General features: G+C 46.0%; 1 protein-coding gene and 1 pseudogene across 1 annotated transcript in view; one reads left to right on the forward strand and one right to left on the reverse strand.

The window, feature by feature from the left end:
* Nucleotides 1-22,296, forward strand: part of FAT3 (FAT atypical cadherin 3) — a 374,334-nt gene that overhangs the window by 195,508 nt on the left and 156,530 nt on the right. Inside the window, exon 3 of the mRNA XM_066620610.1 lies at nucleotides 19,812-19,873. Within this exon, the coding sequence (XP_066476707.1) occupies nucleotides 19,812-19,873 (62 nt within the window). The remainder of the gene's footprint in view (nucleotides 1-19,811; nucleotides 19,874-22,296) is intronic.
* On the reverse strand, nucleotides 20,110-20,229 carry LOC136646889 (5S ribosomal RNA; annotated as a pseudogene).

Genomic DNA, 22,296 nt, shown 5'->3' on the forward strand with positions numbered 1-22,296 from the left:
TCCATTGTGTTTCATCTTCCTCCCGCTATCTGGTCCAGCCCTGATCAATCTTCCTCCCAAGCAGTCTTGCCTAATTGCTACCTTTGCAAAATTTAGCCAAAGCAGTAATGAGCTTGAGCACAGCCATATAAAAAATAATGTCCCAGGTTGGGATTCTGGGAATGGCAGCCATCTCTGACTGCCCTCAGCAGTCATCCCTCCCACACCAAGTTTGTTGTATATCCTTTTCTCCACAAGTACTAGCATCAGTATGTAATGTGTTAATTGCTTATTGAAGAGCAAATTACCCAATCACAATATTTCCTGTTAACTCATGCAAAGCCCAATCCTAGCCACATTTTCCTGGGAGTAAGCCCCATTGACTCTAACAGGACTTAATTCTGAGTAGACAAGCATAGGATTTGGCTGTCACTCTCCTATTGCTGTCTTCAGCGTGAACATGTGGAATTAGTATTTGTGGATAGCAGGAATGTAATATATACAGTGTGATGACAACAATAGATGTGTGGTTAATTAGCACATGGTTTAAAATCCTCTGAATTTTTTAACTGACAGGGCTAAACGCTTTGCAGGCCAAAAATGTCACATTTCATAACCATCACAAAAGTGCTTTGTAATCATTTTGTCTGTATTTGGATTTCTTTTTGGCCTGTGCTATTATAGGATAAAAAGTAGGCTGCATAAAAGTGTCTATGTGCAAAGTTGTGATGAGAGTCTCCCCCTGTCACCCCCATCCCAGCTCCTGCACTTTTCTTCCTTATGCTGTGCCTCTTGGAGGTCTTTTCTCCCATCATGGCCCCAATACTGGGAGCTGGGTTGTGCAAGGCAGGGATCATAAGGCTGAACCACAAATCATAAAAACAGCCCCACTGGATCAGGCCATAGGCCCATCTAATCCAGCTTCCTGTATCTCACAGCGGCCCACCAAATGCCCCAGGGAGCACACCAGATAACAAGAGACCTCATCCTGGTGCCCTCCCTTGCATCTGGCATTCTGACATAGCCCATTTCTAAAATCAGGAGGTTGCACATACACATCATGGCTTGTAACCCATAATGGATTTTTCCTCCGGAAACTTTCCAATCCCCTTTTAAAGGTGTCCAGGCCAGACGGCATCACCACATCCTGTGGCAAAGAGTTCCACTGACCAACCACACACTGAGTACAGAAATATTTTCTTTTGTCTGTCCTAACTCTCCCAACACCCAATTTTAGTGGCTGTCCCCTGGTTCTGGTGTTACTTGAGAGTGTAAAGAACATCTCTCTATCCACTTAATCCTTCCCATGCATAATTTTGTATGTCTCAATCATGTCCCCTCTCAGGCGTCTCTTTTCTAGGCTGAAGAGGCCCAAACGCCGCAGCCTTTCCTCATAAGGAAGGTGCCCCAGCCCAGTAATCATCTTAGTTGCTCTCCTTTGCACCTTTTCCATTTCTACTATGTCCTTTTTTAGATGTGGCGACCAGAACTGAACATAATACTCCATTGTGGCCTTACCATCGATTTGTACAACGGCATTATAATCCCATCCCAGTTTCATCACCACATTCATAGATAACAGAATGTTGGGGGGGGGGGGGGAGGCAGAGATTTTGGTGAATTTCCAGGAGGAAACTTATTGGCATGGTAACAATTCACGGCCCCTTTTGGATCAAGCTTTTTTTTTGGGGGGGGGGGAGATTGCAGCTGCCGAGAGGAGCACCACCTTCTCAACAAAATGAGTGATGTCAGAAAAATAAAATAAGCCAGGGGTGACCCCCTCCCCTTTATCCCTGACCCCTTATGATAATTCAGCTCTTGGAAAAGTTCCTGAACTGGTGAAACTTGGGGTGCAATGCTAACCAACTTTCCAGCACTGACATAGCTGTGCCGATGTGGCATGCACTGCATCCTGCAATGAGAGGCAGTCAAGGAGGGGTCTCCTCAAGGTAAAGGTATGTAAGTTACCTTACCTTGTATCTTCATTGCAGCTAGATCAGTGCTGGAATATTGGTTAGGATTGTGCCCTTGGAGTGGTAAGATGGGGAAAGTTAAGTTCCCTTCACCCTTGTGCCCTTTTGTGTAAAGAGTAGGACCCCCCCCACACACACACACGTTCCATGTCATTCCTGAATAGTGTAGGTAATAGAAACCAACAGCTCCCTCCCCACCCTATTTATTTTGCCCCATGTTTTGCCGTCACACTCCTCATTTTAAAAATGCTACTCAGACGGTGGATGTTTCACTGTTGCTGTTGCTAACAGAAGAGGAAAAAATGCTGAGCGCAGTCTTAAGATGGAGCATCTGATAACTACTGACTTTCAAGGGAAGCACAAATGTACTGAAGGATCTGAGACTGCAGACATGAGCACAGTCTGACATGTTCCAGTTCTAATTGGGACCTACTGCATTTGAAAGAGTTTCAGCAAAGAGAGTCCTTGGAAGCAGACAGTAATGGGAGCTTCATCAGAGACTATTCTTGGCAGAGGTGTGAAATATGCTGTCAAGAGAAGGCCCCCCCCCCATTGTTAGATCCTAAATGGTCCCTTGCTTAAGAATTAGTTAGTCATTTTTACATCCCGGTAGCATAGCTAGAGGGGGTGCAAAGCACAGAGTTTTACAGGGAGCCTTACTACCATGCAAGCAGCCCCTTCCCCCCTTTGAGCCATCCTGGGCTGCTAGAGCAAAACAGAGGTGTACTTAGTGCTTTACACCCCCTCTAGCTTAGCCACTGTTTCATTCTTTTATTAATTTGGCTGAGAGTCAGAGAATTTAGGGTGACCACTGCGGACTTCAGAATGGCCCTGGAGTGCAAAAAGTTAAAGGTTTTTTTGGGCCGGAACGGCCATCTGAAGCCCACAGTGGACGCATCCAGAGCCCAGTTCTGGAGCCCCTGCAGGTACCGAGGCCCCACTTGTATACACAGCTCAACCATACCAATTAAACTTAAATCCAAGCACTTCAGATTAACTGGTTTGTGGATCCTGCAGTTAGAAACCTGCGGTTAACAGGCAGACTAAACCCTGGAGTCCATGTTTAGTGTAACACACACACAGCCTGCAAACTCATGTCAAGTAAACAGGAGGGGAGATTAATGTTCGGCCAAGCATGGCATGTCATTCATACCCCTTACTTAATGCAGAGAGAGCATAATTCTCATTTCAGTGCTTTCATGAGAGAGCCCCTGGCAGGGCTCACATTGCTGTAATTTAAATTTGTGTTCAAGATTTGCACATGATAGCTGGAAACTACAAGGAGAGACTTCACACATAGAAAATGGGATCAATTTGACCACTGTGCAAAGGCATTCATTACTAGGGAAGAAAGCTTAAAAAGAAAGTGTGCCCAATCTCTTCAGCTTGTTCCCAGCCCTGGAGACAGCTATTCTGCTAGGAAACAGCCTCCAAGAGGTAGACAGTGCTCCTTATTGACATGCAAATGAGCTCTGAGTGCGCCACTTTGCTTCAGAATCTCTGTGTCCTGTCCTACTGATTCCTAGGCAGGGCAGATGCTACTTAGGCTAGTGCTACATTAACAGCTGCTAACTGGGCTAGTAGGCCTGAGTTGATCTGCCAGCGCTAGTATAGGGCCTGCTCACTCCAGAACAGGTAATTCCTGCAGCAGGCAGTGGGGGAGGGCTGAAAGGGGGTGGGGTGTAAAAGTAGGGTAGAGAGGGGATGGATCTGGCCCAGGAGGGGGGCAGGATTGAGGGCCAGCTCCTGCTGTATCCCGTTCCTCCCTGGGTCTGCTTCCCTGACACAGTTATGCTGGCAGAGCCATGAGTAGCTCCATAGTGACTGCTGGGGCTTACCCCAGGGTCATACGTTACAATACTGCAGGTGTTGCCTGTTAGGGGATGTGTGTTCCACCCCCATCCTGAGGAGGAGGAGGAGGAAGTGATGATGATGATGATGGTGATTGATGATTTGAGGCATTACCATGCTATGATCCGTGCATATGTCTTACCAAGGAAAAGACTGGAGACCTGCTTTCTTTGTGCATTTCTTCTCCTATATTAATAAGGAATTTGGCTTGAGGAGAACAACAGTTACACCAGGGGTGCTCAGTACGTTGCTCGCGATCCACCGGTAGATCGCGAGGCAAAATGAGTCGATCTCAGGCTTCTCTCCCGTCCACGCATCCTTGGGAGTGAGCTCCTGCCCACGCATCCCTGGGAGTGAGCCCCGTTGACTCTACTGGGGCTGACTTACCTTTCCCCTGTTTTTGCACTGGTATGTATGGAGATCTGCCCCCCCCCCCAACTTCCATCTGTTGGTTCTTTGTGCAAGGGGTTTTGCACTGGTCTTGCTGTGATGCCTATATAGAGATCTTCCCCACACCTTTCCCCTGTTTTTGCACTGGTCTGTATGGAGATCTGCTCCCCCCCCCACTTGTATTGGAATCGAGGAAGATCTGGTGAGGAGATAGATGTGGTGTCAGCAGTGGCCCCTTTAAGGGTAAGGCCTGGGCATCCAGCAGAGTATAGTGTGCTGCATAGCTGCAGCCACTTGAAGGCAATAGGGCCCTCAGGGATATAAGAGCACCTGAGGCAGGAAGGGCTCCACTTATTTATGTGAGTCAGCCTTTTCCTACATGAAGATCATTAAGTCCAATGTTCCACCATGACTGATGAACATTTGGAAGTGTGCTTGAGGCTGGCTGTCAGCAGCTACTGTCCGGACTACGCATCCTTGGCTGATTCACTTCAGTGCAAGTCATCAAAGTAAACTCAAGTAATTACAAAAAATGTTTATAGTTAATTATGTTGTGTTGTGCAATATTGGCTCATGCGGTTATGCAAGGTACACCAACATACATTGTACACATAAATGTTATATGTTATGATGGCGCGAACATTGTAAAAAAACTCTGGTAGATCTCTGGGCCTTGCTGGGTTTCAAAGTAGCTCTCGAGCCAAAAAAGTGTGAGCACCCCTGAGTTACACAATTCATTTGAAGTGCAGAATACCCAACTGGTGCGTGACTTGTTTGCCTGCCTCCTTTGCCTCGCCGAGTGCCGTGACACCCCATTAACGTGGCATGAGTTTGCTTTCTGCTAAAGGGCCAAACCAATTAGCATAAATTATACCCATGGGCTTCCCAAGTTTCACCCAGTTTCCTCTAGCATTTCTGTCTGGAAAAATTGAAGAAAATTCTATAATGATCATGTGTGCCGGGTACCAAACTAACCAGCCGTTAGATAAGTATTTATAGCTACTGCTGCAAGTACTAATTACATGCTAATTACAAGCAGGCTAGAATACTGTAATTTTCTTTGAAAATGAGAGAGTGACACAGTTGTTAAAATCTGTGTTGAGCCTCCATATTAACAATTAGCTGTTTAGGAGACACCAAATTTTGTCTGAAGAGCCAGACAAAAAAAGGACACAAATTTTGTTTAAACCGATCTGTGTTTTCATTTGTCTTTAAATGAGGACATTTTGAAACCTTTTAGCTACTGAGGGGGAAAAAGTTCTACTGCTGATTGGACAACATTGAGCAGAAAAGATAGCCCGCCGCTCTGCTGTCTTCCACACTTCCTCTCTGTCCCCCCCAATTCCTGTTTCCAATCCATGGAGTGAGAGATGAGAGGAACCAGTAGAGGCAAATGGGTGAAAAGAGGCAAGCATCCCCCCTGTCAGTGTGCTCAGTTGGCCTCGTAGATGGGCCGGCCCTGTGGATTGCTCATTCAAGGTGCAGTAGATACACCCCTGACCTAGTCTTCTGCATATGGTTATAAGTTGTGCACACTCTTCCATGCCGCTGTCAGACCTACAGCAAAGGTGATCTCTTGTCTAGAACGGGAGCCTGTCAATCCCAACTGCTCAGACCAGTCAGCAAATCATTTTTATTGGGACTGGGAAGTATCAAGTGGAACCACTCTGTCATAGTGTGATTTGCATCCCAAACCCATCCTTGGCCTGACACAGCTTATACTACATGCTGTGGCCTGGCAGGAGACCGTGCTGCCGCAGAGAGATAAGGAAAATATTTTTTTACTTCCATTTTCTGCTGTGCCACAATCCCTAGTGGGCCTGATTGGATCTGTGCCAGCCCTTTGGCTGGTGTAAGTCTGACCAGATAGTGTCACAGCCACTGCTGATATCTGTCCCTGCCCTTCCCCAGCTGGCCCTAATTATCCCTCTCCTCACCTGTGGCCCAACTATACTGCCAGTTTACCAGCACCAACGGTGGCTGGGTGCTCCATTGGTACATGCATGCAGTTGCCAGCCATTTGCATTGGCAGCCCTGTTACCCAGGCCTTCCATCGACGGGATGTGAGTTATATCAGTAGAAAACCCTGATAGGGTTGAGCCGTAGTAAGCTTATTGGATGGTATGGCCAAGCTTTCTGCAGTTCTTTCCTTTGGGTAAAAGACATTGAAATGGACTGTGAATTAGTGGTAGAGCATATATATAGCATGCAGGAGCTCCCAGGTTGAGTGTAGACCAGGGCCCGGGGGCCACTTGCGGCCCTCGGAGGCTCCCAATCCAGTCCGCGGGGAGCCCCCAGTCTCCAATGAGCCTCTGGCCCTCCAGAGACTTGCTGGAGCCCATGTTGGTCTGATGCAACTGCTCTCAGTGTGAGGACAACTGTTCGACCTCTCACCTGAGCTGTGGGACGAGAGCTCCCTCCACTACTTGCTGTTTCACATCTGTGATGCAGCAGTGGCAGTGAAGGAAAGGCTGGTCTTGCTTTGTGCAAGACCTTTTATAGGACTTGAGCTATTGCAAGACCTTCATTCATTCATGCAAGTTCCATCTCTAATACATTCATATATGTATATTTATTCAAATTTGAAATGTAAATTAATTATTTTTTCCCCCGGCCCCCAACACAGTGTCAGAGAGCTGATGTGGCCCTCCTGCCAAAATGTTTGGACACCCCTGGTGTAGACAATACTGAACTAGATGAAGGATGACCCAGGGCCCGATCCAGCCTAACTGGCGCACGAGCATTGGGCGCTTTGTTGGAAAGACCTTGGCCTTTGTGCATGCTCCAGCGCAGTTGAGGATGCCCTCTAGAACAAGTGAGTCCCCTGCCGAACCGTGCAGGGATAGGGGTGGAACAGGCTGGAGGAAGGTGGCAGCAGGAGGGGATGAATCAAGCCCAGGAGGGAGTGGGATTGGCAGCAGTGCCATATACCACATTCCACCCCTCCTCCTAGTTCCAGTCTGCCAACACAGGTGTACGCAGACTGGCACCAGCTGCTCTGAATGCTCACTTGAGAGATAATGCAGGAAATAAGTAAGTAAGTAAGTAAGTAAGTAAGTAAGTAAGTAAGTAAGTAATATGGCTCCTGCAGGTCCAAGTAGTCCTGTTGTGTGGGCTAGGGCTTTCCCCAGAGCAAGGGATAAATGTTCCCTTACCACAAGCGCACCTCCAGCCTGCAGAATTCTCCCACAGGATGCAGAGCAGCCCATGCTACACTGCTACATGGGAATTTGCTCTGGATTGAACTGTAAGCATAAGGGAACTTCCTATGTTATAGCAGACAAGCTGAACCCAAACCTCACTTGCTCTCCTGATTACTAGGATGAAGTTGAGAAGGGGCCAGGCTCATCTCACGCTGCATCAAGGCTGTTATTCGTATTCCTGTTCTTCCTGCCAGCAGCAAGGTTAGTTTAAGGTGACACTGCAAGCCTTCTCTCCCACCTTGGGTTCGTGGGTATCTATCTGAGTGTCAGCTGACAGCCTTCCAGAAGGGAGGTAGCTGGTGAGTGGGGAAGGAGGAGGGAGCATCGTGGCTGACATTCCCGCTTAGTGTCTCTTCCTCTCTCACCAACCCTTTCCCATCCATTCACAGTCACTTTCAGCAACCTCTCTGGATAGCATTTCGCCCTGTAAAGCTTAAGGGATGTGACAGCTAATTGCTGTTTAGGTAAAGAATGAGGCAGGATTGTTTAATCAAAAACAAAGGAAAAGGTTTATGTAGGATTACAAAGGGGACAAGACAGTCAGATTCTATGCTTGAGATCAGAGGTAATGTTCAAAAGAAATTTAAAACCGGTTGTAAGTAAGACATTCCTGATGGGGAAAAAATTCACTTACAATCAGGACCCTGCAGCATCTCCTTGTCTAGAGTGGGAAACTACAGTTCAGGGTTAACCTTGTCCTGGCTGGACGGAACTGGCATTGCTTCTCTCTTGGCTGGCATCTCACAACTTACTCCAACTGGCTGGTTCTTTTTTTGTCCCATTTTGGGGAGACTACCCCCCAGCACTGATGGGCTAGTTTGAATTTAATGGATCTTCACATTTCCTGCTTCCAAGTGAGGTGAACAAACTGTGGACCAGTGAGCAGATGTAAGGTAAACCCAGAAGATTTCTAAGAAGGTTCCATTCCAGGCTATTATTTCCCTGCTGAAACTGGGCTGGTATTACAAATTTTGGGGGAATGTTTTGTGCATTCACTTCAGCAGCGGACCCAGCACTGGGCAAATGGGGCAAATGCCCTGGGCACTAAGCCAGTGTGTTTTTAGGGCCGTGCAGGAAGCCTCCCTGAGACTCCTGACTCATTCAGAAACTGCACTTCTGTTTTTCTGGAAGTGCAGTTTAAGACACCGGGGAAACCTCACAAGGCTTCCCCAGTCGGCTCCGAGGTTGCACGAGGCTCCACCGCACTTCAGAGATGGGGGGTGGTTTTGCACGTGGAGAGGGTGGCATCTTTCATGGGGGGGTGGCTTCCTGGACTTTTGTCCCAGGAACGGGGCTGGGGAGGTCCTCCACTGATTCACACAACTTCTCTACAGTACAAGTTTGGGGGTAGAGGGGGGCGAGAGAAGGCGTGAACAAACGCTAGAGCAGGGGTGTCAAACCCATTTCATGTAGTGGACCAAACAGCATTTATGGTGCCTACTAAAGTCTGGAAGTAACATCGTTACTCTGTATTTATATACCGCCTTTCTGGTCATCGGATGGTTCAGGATGTGGACTCACCTCCCTGCATTACAATCTCTGAGCATGAACTGGAGGTTGTCCATGACTTTGTGTACCTTGGCTCAACGATCTCCGACACTCATTCTCTCGATACCGAGCTAAACAAGCGCATCGGTAAAGCAGCTACCACGTTTTCCAGACTCACAAAGAGAGTCTGGTCCAACAAGAAGCTGACGGAACATACCAAGATCCAGGTCTACAGAGCTTGCGTCCTGAGTACACTTCTGTACTGCAGCGAGTCATGGACTCTTCACTCACAACAGGAGAGGAAACTGAGCGCTTTCCACATGCGCTGCCTCCGACGCATCCTCGGCATCACCTGGCAGGACAAAGTTCCAAACAACACAGTCCTGGAACGTGCTGGAATCCCTAGCATGTATTCACTGCTGAAACAGAGACGCCTGCGTTGGCTTGGTCATGTCGTGAGAATGGATGATGGCCGGATCCCAAAGGATCTCCTCTATGGAGAACTCGTGCAAGGAAAGCGCCCTACAGGCAGACCACAGCTGCGATACAAGGACATCTGCAAGAGGGATCTGAAGGCCTTAGGGATGGACCTCAACAAGTGGGAAACCCTGGCCTCTGAGCGGCCCGCTTGGAGGCAGGCTGTGCAGCATGGCCTTTCCCAGTTTGAAGAGACACTTTGCCAACAGTCTGAGGCTAAGAGGCTAAGAAGGAAGGCCCATAGTCAGGGAGACAGACCAGGGACAGACTGCACTTGCTCCCGGTGTGGAAGGGATTGTCACTCCCGGATTGGCCTTTTCAGCCACACTAGACGCTGTGCCAGAACCACCATTCAGAGCGCGATACCATAGTCTTTCGAGACTGAAGGTTGCCAATACACAGGTCATCGGATTACTCCTCTGACTTTATTCAAGGCAGTTTACATAGGCAGGCATTTCTAAATCCCTCGAGGGGATTTTTACAATCCTAGAGGTTCTCTCTTTCAAGAACCTACAACATTGTAGAATGGATCTTCCTGGTTTGGTCTCACTTCCGGTCTCCAGTTCTCCCACGCAGGCTGATGGCAGCTCCATCTCTCACATGGAGGCAGCCAAGACGCTTCTTGCTCATACCAAGAGCAGGTGGAATCACTCAGCTGGGCTTGTCAGCTGCTTCAAGGCCTCGCCATTCTCAGTCGTTCAGGGAGCTGCCGGTGTCCTTGAACTGGCAACCTTCTGATGTTATCTTTGGGCTAACGGAAGCTGTACCCTCTAGACCAGATATAATATAGACCAGACCAAAATATAATTTAATATAATGAGATATCTTGGAGATGGGCATAGATATATTGCAGCCTAAGGGCAGTGGTCTAGGCAAGGGGCAGAGGGGACACACTACCTCAGGTACCACACCTTGAGGGGGTGTCTTAGAAGCCTCTGAAAGGGACTTGCGGTTTTTGCCAAAAGCTGGAAGTATGTTTTGCAGGCCTGTAAGACCCCCCCTTGAGGTGTAGTACCAAGGGCCTCAGATGGTACCCAGCATATGGGGGAGTTAAAAATTGGGGGGAGCATGGGGGTGTTAAAAATTTGGGTACCAGGTGGACTGGGAGAGTCTTTTTTTTACCTTGGAGATGCTGAATAAACTGTACGTTGTGCACATGTGTTTTGATTGTGACTCATCACGTGAGATCAGGTGTGGAATTTTCCACTTGTGACATCATATCAGCGCACAAATTATTGTTTGGATTTTGGAGCATTTTTGTGTTTTCGGATTAGGGATGCTCAACCTGTATTGCTGTCTTAATTTTGTTATCTGCCCCTGGAAGCACTAAAGTACCAGAGGGTAAGGTACAAATTAGCTCATGACATAAATAAATTCCCCCCTCATTGGTTTTCCACGCTTCTCTTTTCTTCTGAAGCCACAACCCCTAGAAATCTTGTCAAAAGAGAAGATGACAAGATCTCTTTAAAAGACAAATCCCCCAGCTTCTGCTCTGTTTAGTTGGGTGAGTTCTCTTTTACTGTCTCTTGCGCTGAGATCTCTCCAGCTTCAACTGCCAGCAGTTTCAGTGCTGTTCTTCGACTCTTATCATGGGTCTTGACCATCTATTTGCAAAGCACTCTTCTGTGTCATACAAGAACATTTTGGCTAGACCCATGCCCAGTTACTCCTGATTTTTCCAGTCTAACAAAAGACCCACCCAGTTGTAGCTTGGTGGACTGGGGGCAGCTGTCCACTAAAGGAACATTTGAGATTTGACCTTGAAGGAAACACAAAACCACACTTGACATGGAACAAAGCTTACAGACGTTTCCATCTCGATGGCTTTCATTGTTCGTCTATTTGTCGGAAGGAATGTGGCAAGAATGTTAAAATGCAGGATGTGTTGAGAATGTTAAAAGGCCGATATATATGTTTTGCTTTCTCATTGTGTTGTCAGAGGAATTCTTCAGAACTGAGAATTCAAAACTAGATTCTTCATAGAACCTCAGTGGTAAAAGGTTGAGGTTTAGAAACTAGAGGCTGCATGATAAATGGTTTCATCTGTATATTTTTTTTAAATAAAACTTTTACCTTTAACTATACTGAAATTTCATCATTAGAACCTGGAACCGCGAACCAAGAGACCTCTAGTTCCTTCTGAAACCATCTTTTCTCTGCCATGATTACATTAGGTGGCCTTGGGCAAGTCACTTTCCCTCCACTGTTCTTTACTGGGTTTTGCAGAAACTCCCCAAGAAATTTCTTTAGCCTTACAGACATTTCTTTGGTTTCCCTTACTTTCTCAGAAGTTTCACCTTGAAAGGAACCCGTGAAATTCAATTTGCATTTCACTTTATTACTACGAGACTTCTGCTATTTCTGCTGGAACAGATTATCACAGCTTCCCCTCCAGAAGCACTGCTTTTGATGTTTTAGTGCCAACCTCCTGGGATATTGTAAGGGTTATTGTGCAAGAGACTGTGAAATTTCTCATGAGCTCACACGGATCAATCATTACATAATGATCATATTCAGATGAAGATATGAATATAGCAAAACTTCTTTTTGAGTTTGCAGTTGTAGGTAACTATAGTACACGGGGGGGCGTATCCTGTGGATCCTGTATCTGCAGATTCACTTACCCCTGGATTGGGTTCATGCCCCTCCTCTTAAGGTGAGGGGAGCTTGCCGTGAGCGGCATGCGGCTGAGCGGGAGGATGTGAGCAGGATCCAGCACTTGTGCCGGATCCTAACCCCAGTCCCGGGTGACCCAGAGCAGCTCAGGGCTTGTCAGATCTACACCACCTCTTTAGGTATAGCCCCATTATGGCAGCTGTTGCATTACCTGGGGTAAAGGGAATGCATTCCCCTTGCCCCGGGCTCATCTGTAGGGAGCCCCAACCCTGCTCTGGATACGGGGCAAGCCAACCAGCCTCTTTGTTCCAGTGTGGGTTAGGATTGGGCTGCCTCTCTCACAATGAGTGAGAGAGTCTTCACATAGGTAGGCTATCACCAAAGCCCATTTTTACAAATGAATTTTTTTACAATTAATGCTCTATAAGAAGAGTTCTTCACTTCCAGATGTTTTCCTTCCTAAGTGGTTGTGATGGAGTTGAGGGTACCCTCTGTGCCCACTTGCTACCAAGAGTGCATTAGGTTCCCATTCCACTCCCACTCCGAGGACACACAACTCCAGAGTGAAAGTCTTTATTAATAAACTGAGGTTAGTACATAAGAAGCTGCCACCCACACATAGTGGGCTTCTCAAGGGCAACTTGAAGAAAAGTCAGCACTCAACAGGCTATAAAGAAAACAAGAAATTTAATGGGCAGCCCAGTCCTGATCTGCCCGGTGCCCGGGCTGCAGCGGTGTCAAAAATCACTTTCGTCCCCTTCCCCCAGTTAAGGTTAGTAGCCCCACAGTGGGGCTACTTGAGTCTACGGAGCCCCAAGGATTGGCATAGAATTAAGAGCCTCTGTGTAGGGCTGCCCACCCAACACGGAGGCTCAGGATCTGGTGGATCCCGTGCTGCTCCCTGCCTCCCTTTCCTGTTAGTAAACACTTCTATTGTATTGTATTGGCAACCTTCAGTCTCGAAAGACTATGGTATCGCGCTCTGAAAGGTGGTTCTGGCACAGCGTCTAGTAAACACTTCTAACACACCAGCATTCTGCATAGCTATGTAGTTGGTCCGTCAAAGGACATTCAATATTCTCATGCTTGTTACATGTTGGTATCCATATGACCCCTGGGGGCTAGGGGATAAGAATAGGCCCTCAGTTTGGCTGTACTTGTCCTAAGAGGCGACTAAACAGCCACTGGGTAGATGGGACTCGTTAGCCTGGGAAGGCAGCTCATCTGAGAGAAGGAAAACTCTGATCCCAAACCTCCACTGCCTTGTGGCTACATCCAGTTATGGAAAAGGCTTCAGGAGTCAACCTGGAGGCAAAACCCAGAGCCGGAGTCCCTGAGGCAGTTCATGGCTGAACACAGTCACGTTCTGGCAACTCCTGCGACGCCGCTCGAACCAACCGTATTGGCCTCTGCCTTTCCATTGGACCATTTCAGCGACGTGGAGAGGGGGGATTTGCTGCATGGGTAACAGTCTATCCTCCATATCTACTTTACCCAGGCTTCACGCACTGGAGAAGGCACTGTTCCAGAACCACTATTCAGAGCGCGATACCATAGTCTTCCGAGACTGAAGGATGCCAACAATCCATATGACAGTACTCATCCCTCAGTTACAATGTCAGCTTGCACCTTGTTACATTATTAGCTTCTACATATCTCCTTATAATTCTATAACCCTCTAAAATATAGTTCACCCCCATCACATCTTTCATACCAGTATGTGCTGGGGAAGCAAGAAACAGCACAGAAGTCGAGAGCAAGTCCCACAAGCTCTCCATCACCACTTGCAGGACCTGGCTAACCTCTTTTACGTCCCACATTCTTAGTCCCTCCCAATGTGTGAGCCCCAGCGTGCCTAGTCTCTCCTGAAGAACCCACCACCACTCAGGATGGAGTTGCCTACCTTATATTCACTTAGCCGCTGTTCTGATTCCAGCTCATTATGAGTCTAACATAAATAGGCTTTCCGCTAGATACAGTTCATCTGGGATATGCCATTTTATAGTGATGTTTGATTTATATGCTATCTTAATATATTCACTGCAAGGCACTTTGTTGCATTAGAAAAATAAAGAGTGTGTGTGGTTTCATTTTTAGTGTTCTTTAGAGAGAAACAAAACGTGTCTTTAGCCTTTGCTGGCAGTTCAGTTGTCACTGGGTGTGTGTTACAAAATTTGTAAATAAGATAATTTATGCTCTCTTCAACTCTCAAATGGTCCATAAAAGCTTGACTAGGATAGACCAAATCCAAATCAATGCAGTTAAGAGCTCGCACACACTCCAATAATAAAACATTAGCCTCAGGCTATAGTTTGGAGTCAAAAAAATGCAACAACTTGTGGCCCAGTCTACACCATAAACTCTAATGAGTGTTATCCCACTTTAACTGGCATGGCTTTCCCCTAAGGATCCTGGGAACTGGAGCACTGAACCGGGGTGTTTAAAATTCTTTGTTAGACCACAAGTGTTCATCCTTACAGAACTATTGTTCCCAAGTTCCTTTGGAAGGCAGAAATTGCCTGTTAACCCAGATTAAGTTGTAGTGCTCATTAATATACCCTACATATTATTGTTCATACCCCTTCCTTTGTGCTTTGATTTTGAAACACTAGATGCACGAGTTGGTATTCCTCAGTTAGTGCTAGAGGTATTACAAATTTATCTTCAGACAATTTGCTTTTTGTGTCTTATTTTATTACATGGCCATTGAAGGAGCAGTAGAGTCATTCTTTCCTCAATTGAGGGGACAGCCCCAGAAAAATGGTAAAGTCACTTTGTGAATCCCCGATTCACATAGCCGCAATTCACATGAGCACATGGCTCACAACTTCTTCACAGCTAAAGAAGGTGGCCTCCAGGCAGTGAAAATCAAAAGCATTGGTAGGGTTGCCTGAAATTGTGAGTCTTAAACCACCTGACCAGTGCCTTGAAAACTGCCAACTGACCTACACTTATATGCAAACTTCCAATGAAAATGCTCTCTGGTGTTCAAAGGAAGTTTCTTTCACATTTGATCTGTAAGACAGACTCAAGGAAGGAGTGTTTCCCTCATGTACATCCTATAGGGGCATCTTACTTTGCCTTTTAGGGTTAAATTAGGGACCGCACACTTTTATGGATTTTCCAGAAGTTTAGCAGGAGGAGGAGGGGAAAAGGGCACACTAGTTTTTTTGTGAAACTCACAATTGAAAGTGGATGCAGGAAGCATATGTATTTTGCACATACACTTACTTAACCCATTTCTGTCTGACCCACAGGTTTACAAGTTTGGTCCCTGTTGCGTATATGCAACTTTGGGCGGAAATGGCTTAAGTGTTAATTCCAGTATAGTATGGGAACCAGGGGATTGGGTCATAGGTGTCACCAAAAAAAGTTCATTATGAGGTGGGATTTGAAGGAAATAAAGGAGGTGGCATCATGAAGACATCAGGGACAGCAGACAAGAGAGGGTGAAGACATCTGAGGGAACAGAACATATTTGGACAGCTGATGGAGCTGCATGAGGATTGCAGAGTGTATGTATGAGAGCAGAGAATGTTAGTGCAGCCATTCTGATGGGGGGTTCCATGGCAGCCCTTGCCCTCTGAGTTGCATAGGGTACTGCCATTAGTACCGAGGATTCAGAGGTCGACCTGGCCAGATGGAGCCTTTGATCGTCATGAACTCTCAGCCAGTCTCCAGTGTGACCAACTCCTGATACCACCCTGGTGGACAGATAAGTGGAAACTCTTTCAAGGTAGCAAATGGGTTTTGAAAATATGGATGAGAAGCTTATACAGAATGCAAGAGTGAGTACAGAAGCGGTGGAGAGATTTAAGAAGGACCATGATGCATCTGGAGTAGCAAGCAATGTGGATGGTTTTTTGCAGCAGGAAGTTGAATATTGTGGAAGAAATAAATGGAAGAGAGAGGCATCCTCTCTAAAAACCAAAGCTTTCAGCAGAAAACTTTCAGGGTTTGTGTTTCTTAACAAATACCATTATCTCTGTTTTAGCTTATCTCTGAGAGGTCATTTCGCTCTCATTGTCCTATTGAGAAAGACGAATAATGCAGCATCTTTAAAAATAATTATATATTTCATTTTGTGATTTATTATTTTTTGCCATAATAATAAATAGAAACAAGAATGTGTCTTCTTTCAAATTTGCACAGATAATTATATAAAATGATGTGTTTGTGCACATCCCTAAGTCACATTTAACTTATTTTAGGTGATCTAGTACGCAATTCTAAGGCGCGCTTGGGCTGGTGCAAATGGTACAGGAGGGACACAAATGTGCAGTAAAGCATCTTTGTGCCTCTTTGGGAGTTAGCTGGGCCAGCGCAGGGATACACTCCAGTTTATGAAGGCTGAATCCAGCCTCCACACCAACTTCACGAGGGAGCCCTGCATCAGCCGAGCTCAGTTGACGCAAGGCTCTGGGAAGGGCGGGGAGGAGGCGGAAGGGAGGTGTTCTGGAGTAGGGGGAGGGCAATCAGAGGGTAGTCCTGGGGGCAGGCAGGGAGCGGAAGGCAGGAGGCGGGGCTGGGACCCAGCAGATATGCTGGATCCTAGCCCCCTTTCCCTGAGCAGCCATCTCCAGAGGTGGCACAAGTCTGCAGAGACCCATTAGGGCTGTAGTGGCTTACCTGGGTGCAAGGGGAAGAGTTTCTTCCTACCTCTGGCCAAGCCACTTTAGGACCCTATCTTGCGCTGGATACGGGCGCAGGCCTCCTGACCTGCCTGTTCCAGCACAAGATAGGATTGCGCTATTACTTTTTAAAAATCCTGTTTCATTATGTCACACTCTAATTGGCTGTGCTAGCTAGACAAGCATGCTGTTAGTCTTTCAAAGGAATCTTACCCACTGCAGGTAATAAAATTGCCCCATATTATTGCGATGACTTTCCTTATGCCTGTTGTCAGCAAGCTTCGAGACTCTTACATGCAGTGCGGTAAAAAGCCTCGCTTGTATTGTATTCGCTGAGACAGGAGGTTTTCAAGCTTTCATAATGAGCCTTTCTTAACTAAGGAAGAAAGGGGCAAAATGTGGCTCCTTCTGGCTTTACACAAAGCAGAAGTGAGAAACAAGTAAAACCAGGAGTTCATTTGTAGTTGAAATAACAATTTGAATTTGTATAGAATCACAATTACGACTATAGGGGATGAGCCTGACAAATCCATTAATGAGAAGGGAAACACTCTACAATCAACATTTAGGTTTGTTAACACAATATAACACTTAATCATAAGGACTTGATGAACCACCAACTCATGCGTGAGCCTGGTTGACTGCTAAGATCGTCACTGGAGGTCCTTCTTTAAGAGGTCTTGGGGTTAGGTGGGTAGCGTCTTCTCTAGTTGTGCCCCAGTTACAGAAATGCCTGCCAGGGGAGATCTGCGTGGCCTCATTTATATTCTTTGGGTGCAAACCAAAGCCAGTCCTCTTTATTTGGGCTTGGCAGATAATTTAATTTGACCTGATTTACTGTTATGGTGGTCATACTGTGTTGTGTGTGTGTAAATCTGCAGTTCTTAGAGTGGGGATGTCTGATTTGGTTGTGTTAATTGCCTGTACAATGGCACACAATTTTGATTTTTCACTGTTTTTATGGCATTCTTTGCAATGTTGATACTGCTATGGATGCCAGCAGTGAGAGGTGGTACACAGTTTTGGAAAACAAAAATAATAATAAGACAAGCAGACCCAAGGTTAGTTTATCTATTATATTTCCACTAAATACTGGTTCACATGTGCTTATTCGTTGCTTGGTGACTCACCGTCAAACATCAGCTTCTGTGTGTGTCACAGCCATCACTTCCCAGTTGTGGCAGATATAACTTTTGCTTCTTTTGACAGTATATCGCAAGCATAGTACTTCTCATCAGAGGCAGTTCTCACACAGTCTAGCTGAGAAGCGTTAAGTGATGAGATATCAAGCAGTGTGGGTGTGTGTGTGGGTGTTTGAGAGAGAGATAGAGAGAATCAATGTTTGAGAGAGAGAGAGAGAGAGAGAGAGAGAGAGAGAGAGAGAGAGAGAGAGAATCATGTCAAAGCAAAGATAACTGACAGCCCAATTCAAATCCAGAGCAGTGCCTGAAGCCCATGCAATGGTCATCGCAAATGTGCTGTAAGGCGCATTGCGGCAGCCAGGAGGGGGAGTGATGCTGGCGGGAGTCCAGTGCTAGTTGGTGCTGGGCCCCCGTGCCAGCGGGAGGAACAGTCGAAGTGTGCGGCGGTAAGCATCCCGCCGAGCAGTGGGAAGGTGTTTCTTGGGGGTGGGAAGGCAGGAAGGGGTTGAAACTGGGCAGGGGGCAACTTGGGGTTGGTTCAGGCCCAAAAGGGGAGCAGAAATTGTGGCAATTCCCTTCCCCCACCATAGAATGCAGTGCACACTCCGTTGGCACGCAGCTGCATTGGTGGGGCGGGGGATTAGTTACTAAGAAAAACTAGTAAGTCCCAAAAGGTTTTTGTTTTGTAAGATAGAAACTGTTGGAAAACAAGGGCTCTAAATCAGGCAGAGTGGTATAGTGGAAGCAGACCCTTAGTCCAACAGCTCTTCACCACCCACTGCTAATTTGCGTCTATCAGTAAAATAGAAGCAGAGGCAGTAAAATGGTTTCAAAGCTAAATGCTTATGATTCAGTAGCATGTGCATCTTTGTGGGCTGTTCCCTTTGCATGGATGTGTGACACCTCATGGTAATGCTGGACTCTATAAGTGCAATTCTATCTTGGTCTGGAACAGGCAGGCCAGGAGGCAACTCGGCCAACACAACGTATCGGGGGGAAGCTGCTGCGGAAACCGAATGCAGCCTCCATGTTTCAGTCCACCTCCACGCGCTAGCGCGGCCTCCTACCAAGGAGGCACAAATGTGCTTTATGGCACATCTGCGACCCTCCTGGTCTCGCACTGGACCGGGGCAACCTAGGATTTTGCATGTGTCTGCTCTGGAGATCAAGAGGAGGGAAAGGGAGGCAGCAAAGAAGTCAGGTAGGGGAACATCCCCACAGATCAAGGAGGACAAAGTAAAGGTCAAAAACAGGTAGCCTCTGAGTCATCTACCTCTTAGACAATACTGTCCCCTCGTCTCTGCAGGTGGCATTGTACCTACTTTCCAGCAGAAGCAAACTGGTTTGAGCTCATGATTTGCTGCAAAGGAACCTTGAAAGTTAAAACTGGTTTGACAATTAAGTCAATGCCGCAAATCGTGGAAGATCTTTGAACGTCTTTGATATGCTGTTGTCTTCGTTTAAGCACTGAATGAGACTACTCATTGGTGAAGGGATGGTTTTTATTTATTTTTATTTTTAAAAATACTATTTTGGATTGGTTTGGTTTTTTTTGGGAAAAATAAACAGATGAGCACTGAAAGGATGGGGTGGTCCGTAGATTGTAATGAATACGTTTTGCAGCATGGAACACTGATGGAAAAACTTAACTTGTAAAATTACTATGTGTTAGGGTAAATGTATAATTTAAATTATGAATGTATAATTGAGGAACTAATAAGGGGCATTCACCAGATGGAATGCCAGTAAATTACTGTGTGCAGAGGGTTCTCCCAGAGAGCCTTGTTTGTGTAAACAAAATAATAAACTGTTTATGGGTTTTGCATGGTAAAGTGTCTCCCCCTCATTACCATCCCATTTCAGCAACGGCATTAAAAGCCCATAGACATTTTCCATTTTAATACTATCTAGCTGTAAAAGACAACAAGCATACTGTGTGTGATATACATGCATGATATTGACATTTTCACCCTCCTAACCTTACTTCTTACAGCTGATGAGAGACCTGTTCTCTTCTAGCAGTTACTGAAGTTCACCATTGTTCTCCTCTATGTCTTACAGGTCTTATAACCACAACATCAAGAAAATTGGATCGTGAGCAGCAGGCAGAACACTTCCTTGAGGTAAGATGAGATACGGGACCCAGTAGCTTAGCTATGGGAGGGAGGCGCAGTACGAACATAAGGACAGCCCCACTGGATCAGGCCATAGGCCCATCTAGTCCAGCTTCCTGTATCTCACAGCAGCCCACCAAATGCCCCAGGGAGCACACCAGATAACAAGAGACCTGCATCCTGGCGCCCTCCCTTGCATTCTGGTTGGTGGTTGGCAACCTTCAGTCTCGAAAGACTATGGTATAAGCCTACAGCACCCGGTATTCCCAGGCGGTCTCCCATCCAAGTACTAACCAGGCCTGACCCTGCTTAGCTTCCAAGATCAGACAAGATCAGGTGTGTGCAGGGTAACAGTTGCTGCATACTGACGTAGCCCATTTCTAAATACGTTGCAGTATTGCAGGCACTGCAACATGCTGTGTACCTGCCCCTTCCTGGCTCATCCTTGGAGGCATTCCGGGCAGCAGTGCCAACACGCTGTCCAGAATGACTCTGATGGTGGTTGGGAGGGGCCAGTTACACGGCACATTGTGGCATCTGCAATACTAACCATGCTGCCCCCCCCAAAGCTATGCTACTGGCAGGACCTGCTCTAAAAGGACAACTCTGCCATGACAAAAAAAAAAAAAACTTGTTTCAAGGAGTGTACTTGATCTCTGCAGAGCAACCCCCAAATTCATTTTTAATTTGACTTTAGTCAAAATTTGATGAAAGACGAATGACAAGCATCCATCCAGCCCTGGATACCAGTTTCCAGATGAATGATACTGTTCTTACTTCAAGCTCTTCTAGTTTCCCTTGAATTTCTTTCTACATGAGGTGAACACACACATCCCTCTTGGGTTGTCAATGACCATGTTATAAAACACATTCTAACTTAAACAATGTAGCTGCGTCCTGGATGATATTAAGCTAACCCATGCAAGGTGACAAAGTCTTGTGGAAGTTAGTAAACCACATTTAGTAAATTCCAAATCTTTTAGGGTGTTAAGATATCTTTTATTTGATCATCCTCTTTTTCCAGTACTTTCAGCATTATATTATATTGCTTGCATAAAGGAGAGTTGTTCATTCACAATATATACTGTAAAGTGCAATATTTCCTTTAAAATTAAATTTCTGTAATGATTCCTTACTAACGACTAATAAAGTGCAGTCTTAATCAAAAATACAAATGTGACCAGACAGAGCTACAGAATGGGTTGGTGTTCAGATATATTGCCCTACCATGGCTTTATGCTAATATGAGTTCTCGTGCCCTCACATACTACTTCTCTCCATTCTCTTCCCCATGTAAATTCTGAAGCCCCCACCACCACCATTTTAGCATCAAATCATAGTTTGCTATTGCATCAAAATAGGTTTCTATCAAATTCGTTGCATCAAATTGAATTGCATGTCTGAACAGGGTTTGCATGCAAACTATGGTTTACTGAAACCATCGGTTACATGGTTCAGATCTAAGGCTAAATCAGAAGTCAAGGAGGAACTCAGACCACAAGGAGGGACAAGGAGTGTGCAGTCCAAGGGCTTGCTGATTTCTAGCTGAACTGGTCCATCACACAGATGGGCCCCATGTTGACAATGTTTGACGGCAGCGTTTTCCTTTTTCTCTATCAAGAAAAACCAGCCAATTGAAATTAACTTGGCACTGCAGTAAGCGTACTAATGAGAAGTTTGGGAGCCTGTATGTTTTTTATTGGCCTGCAGGCTTTGGGCCTATGAATGAATCAAAAACAGACTGAATATTTCTTGAGAGGATCCCTTAAAATAAAATAAAAATGGCACTGTTTTTCATTGGGGAAGGAGTGATGGAGTGATTCATTCCATGCAGTTAGGCTTTGGCTCCCTGAGCCAGACAGCTTCACATGCTGATAATAGGGAATCCATGATAGGATTTTGCCACAATAGGATGCAGGTGAACCCCAAATCACACTGCAGCAGTCTGTTTGAACATCAACTAGTCAAGTGAAATGATTTAGTACCCAAGAGCTCCAGGACCTTTAAGATTAGTGGAAGCCAAATTATAGACTGGCAGCTGCAAAGATTAGAGGAGCGGGTTGGTCTTTTTCTTTCCCTGATGCTAATAGTGCATTAGAATTTGCCCAGCCGACAGTATGTTTCTCAACGACAAGAACAAACAAGACTGTTGACAGTTCAGCACTAAGTTGTCTGAAGGAGAAGCGTTTCTTTTATGACATTTGTGAAGCATTTTGTGAAACGTTTGGCTCTTAATGCGGTTAATTAACCTCCTGGGGCAACGCTTAATTGCCAATATAACCATGGTCTCTCAGTAGTACCACTTTAGCCTTCCGGATTTATTTCATACTCTTCCTCCCATTAGAGCCTGATTGGCAGAAAAAGAGAATAAAATTGGCTCCCCGTGAAAAGATATTTGACTGGAGATTGACCTAAAAGCTTCCGTTTTCCGC

This window comes from Tiliqua scincoides, chromosome 3, assembly GCF_035046505.1.
Source record: "Tiliqua scincoides isolate rTilSci1 chromosome 3, rTilSci1.hap2, whole genome shotgun sequence".
In the NCBI taxonomy this organism is placed as follows: domain Eukaryota; kingdom Metazoa; phylum Chordata; class Lepidosauria; order Squamata; family Scincidae; genus Tiliqua; species Tiliqua scincoides.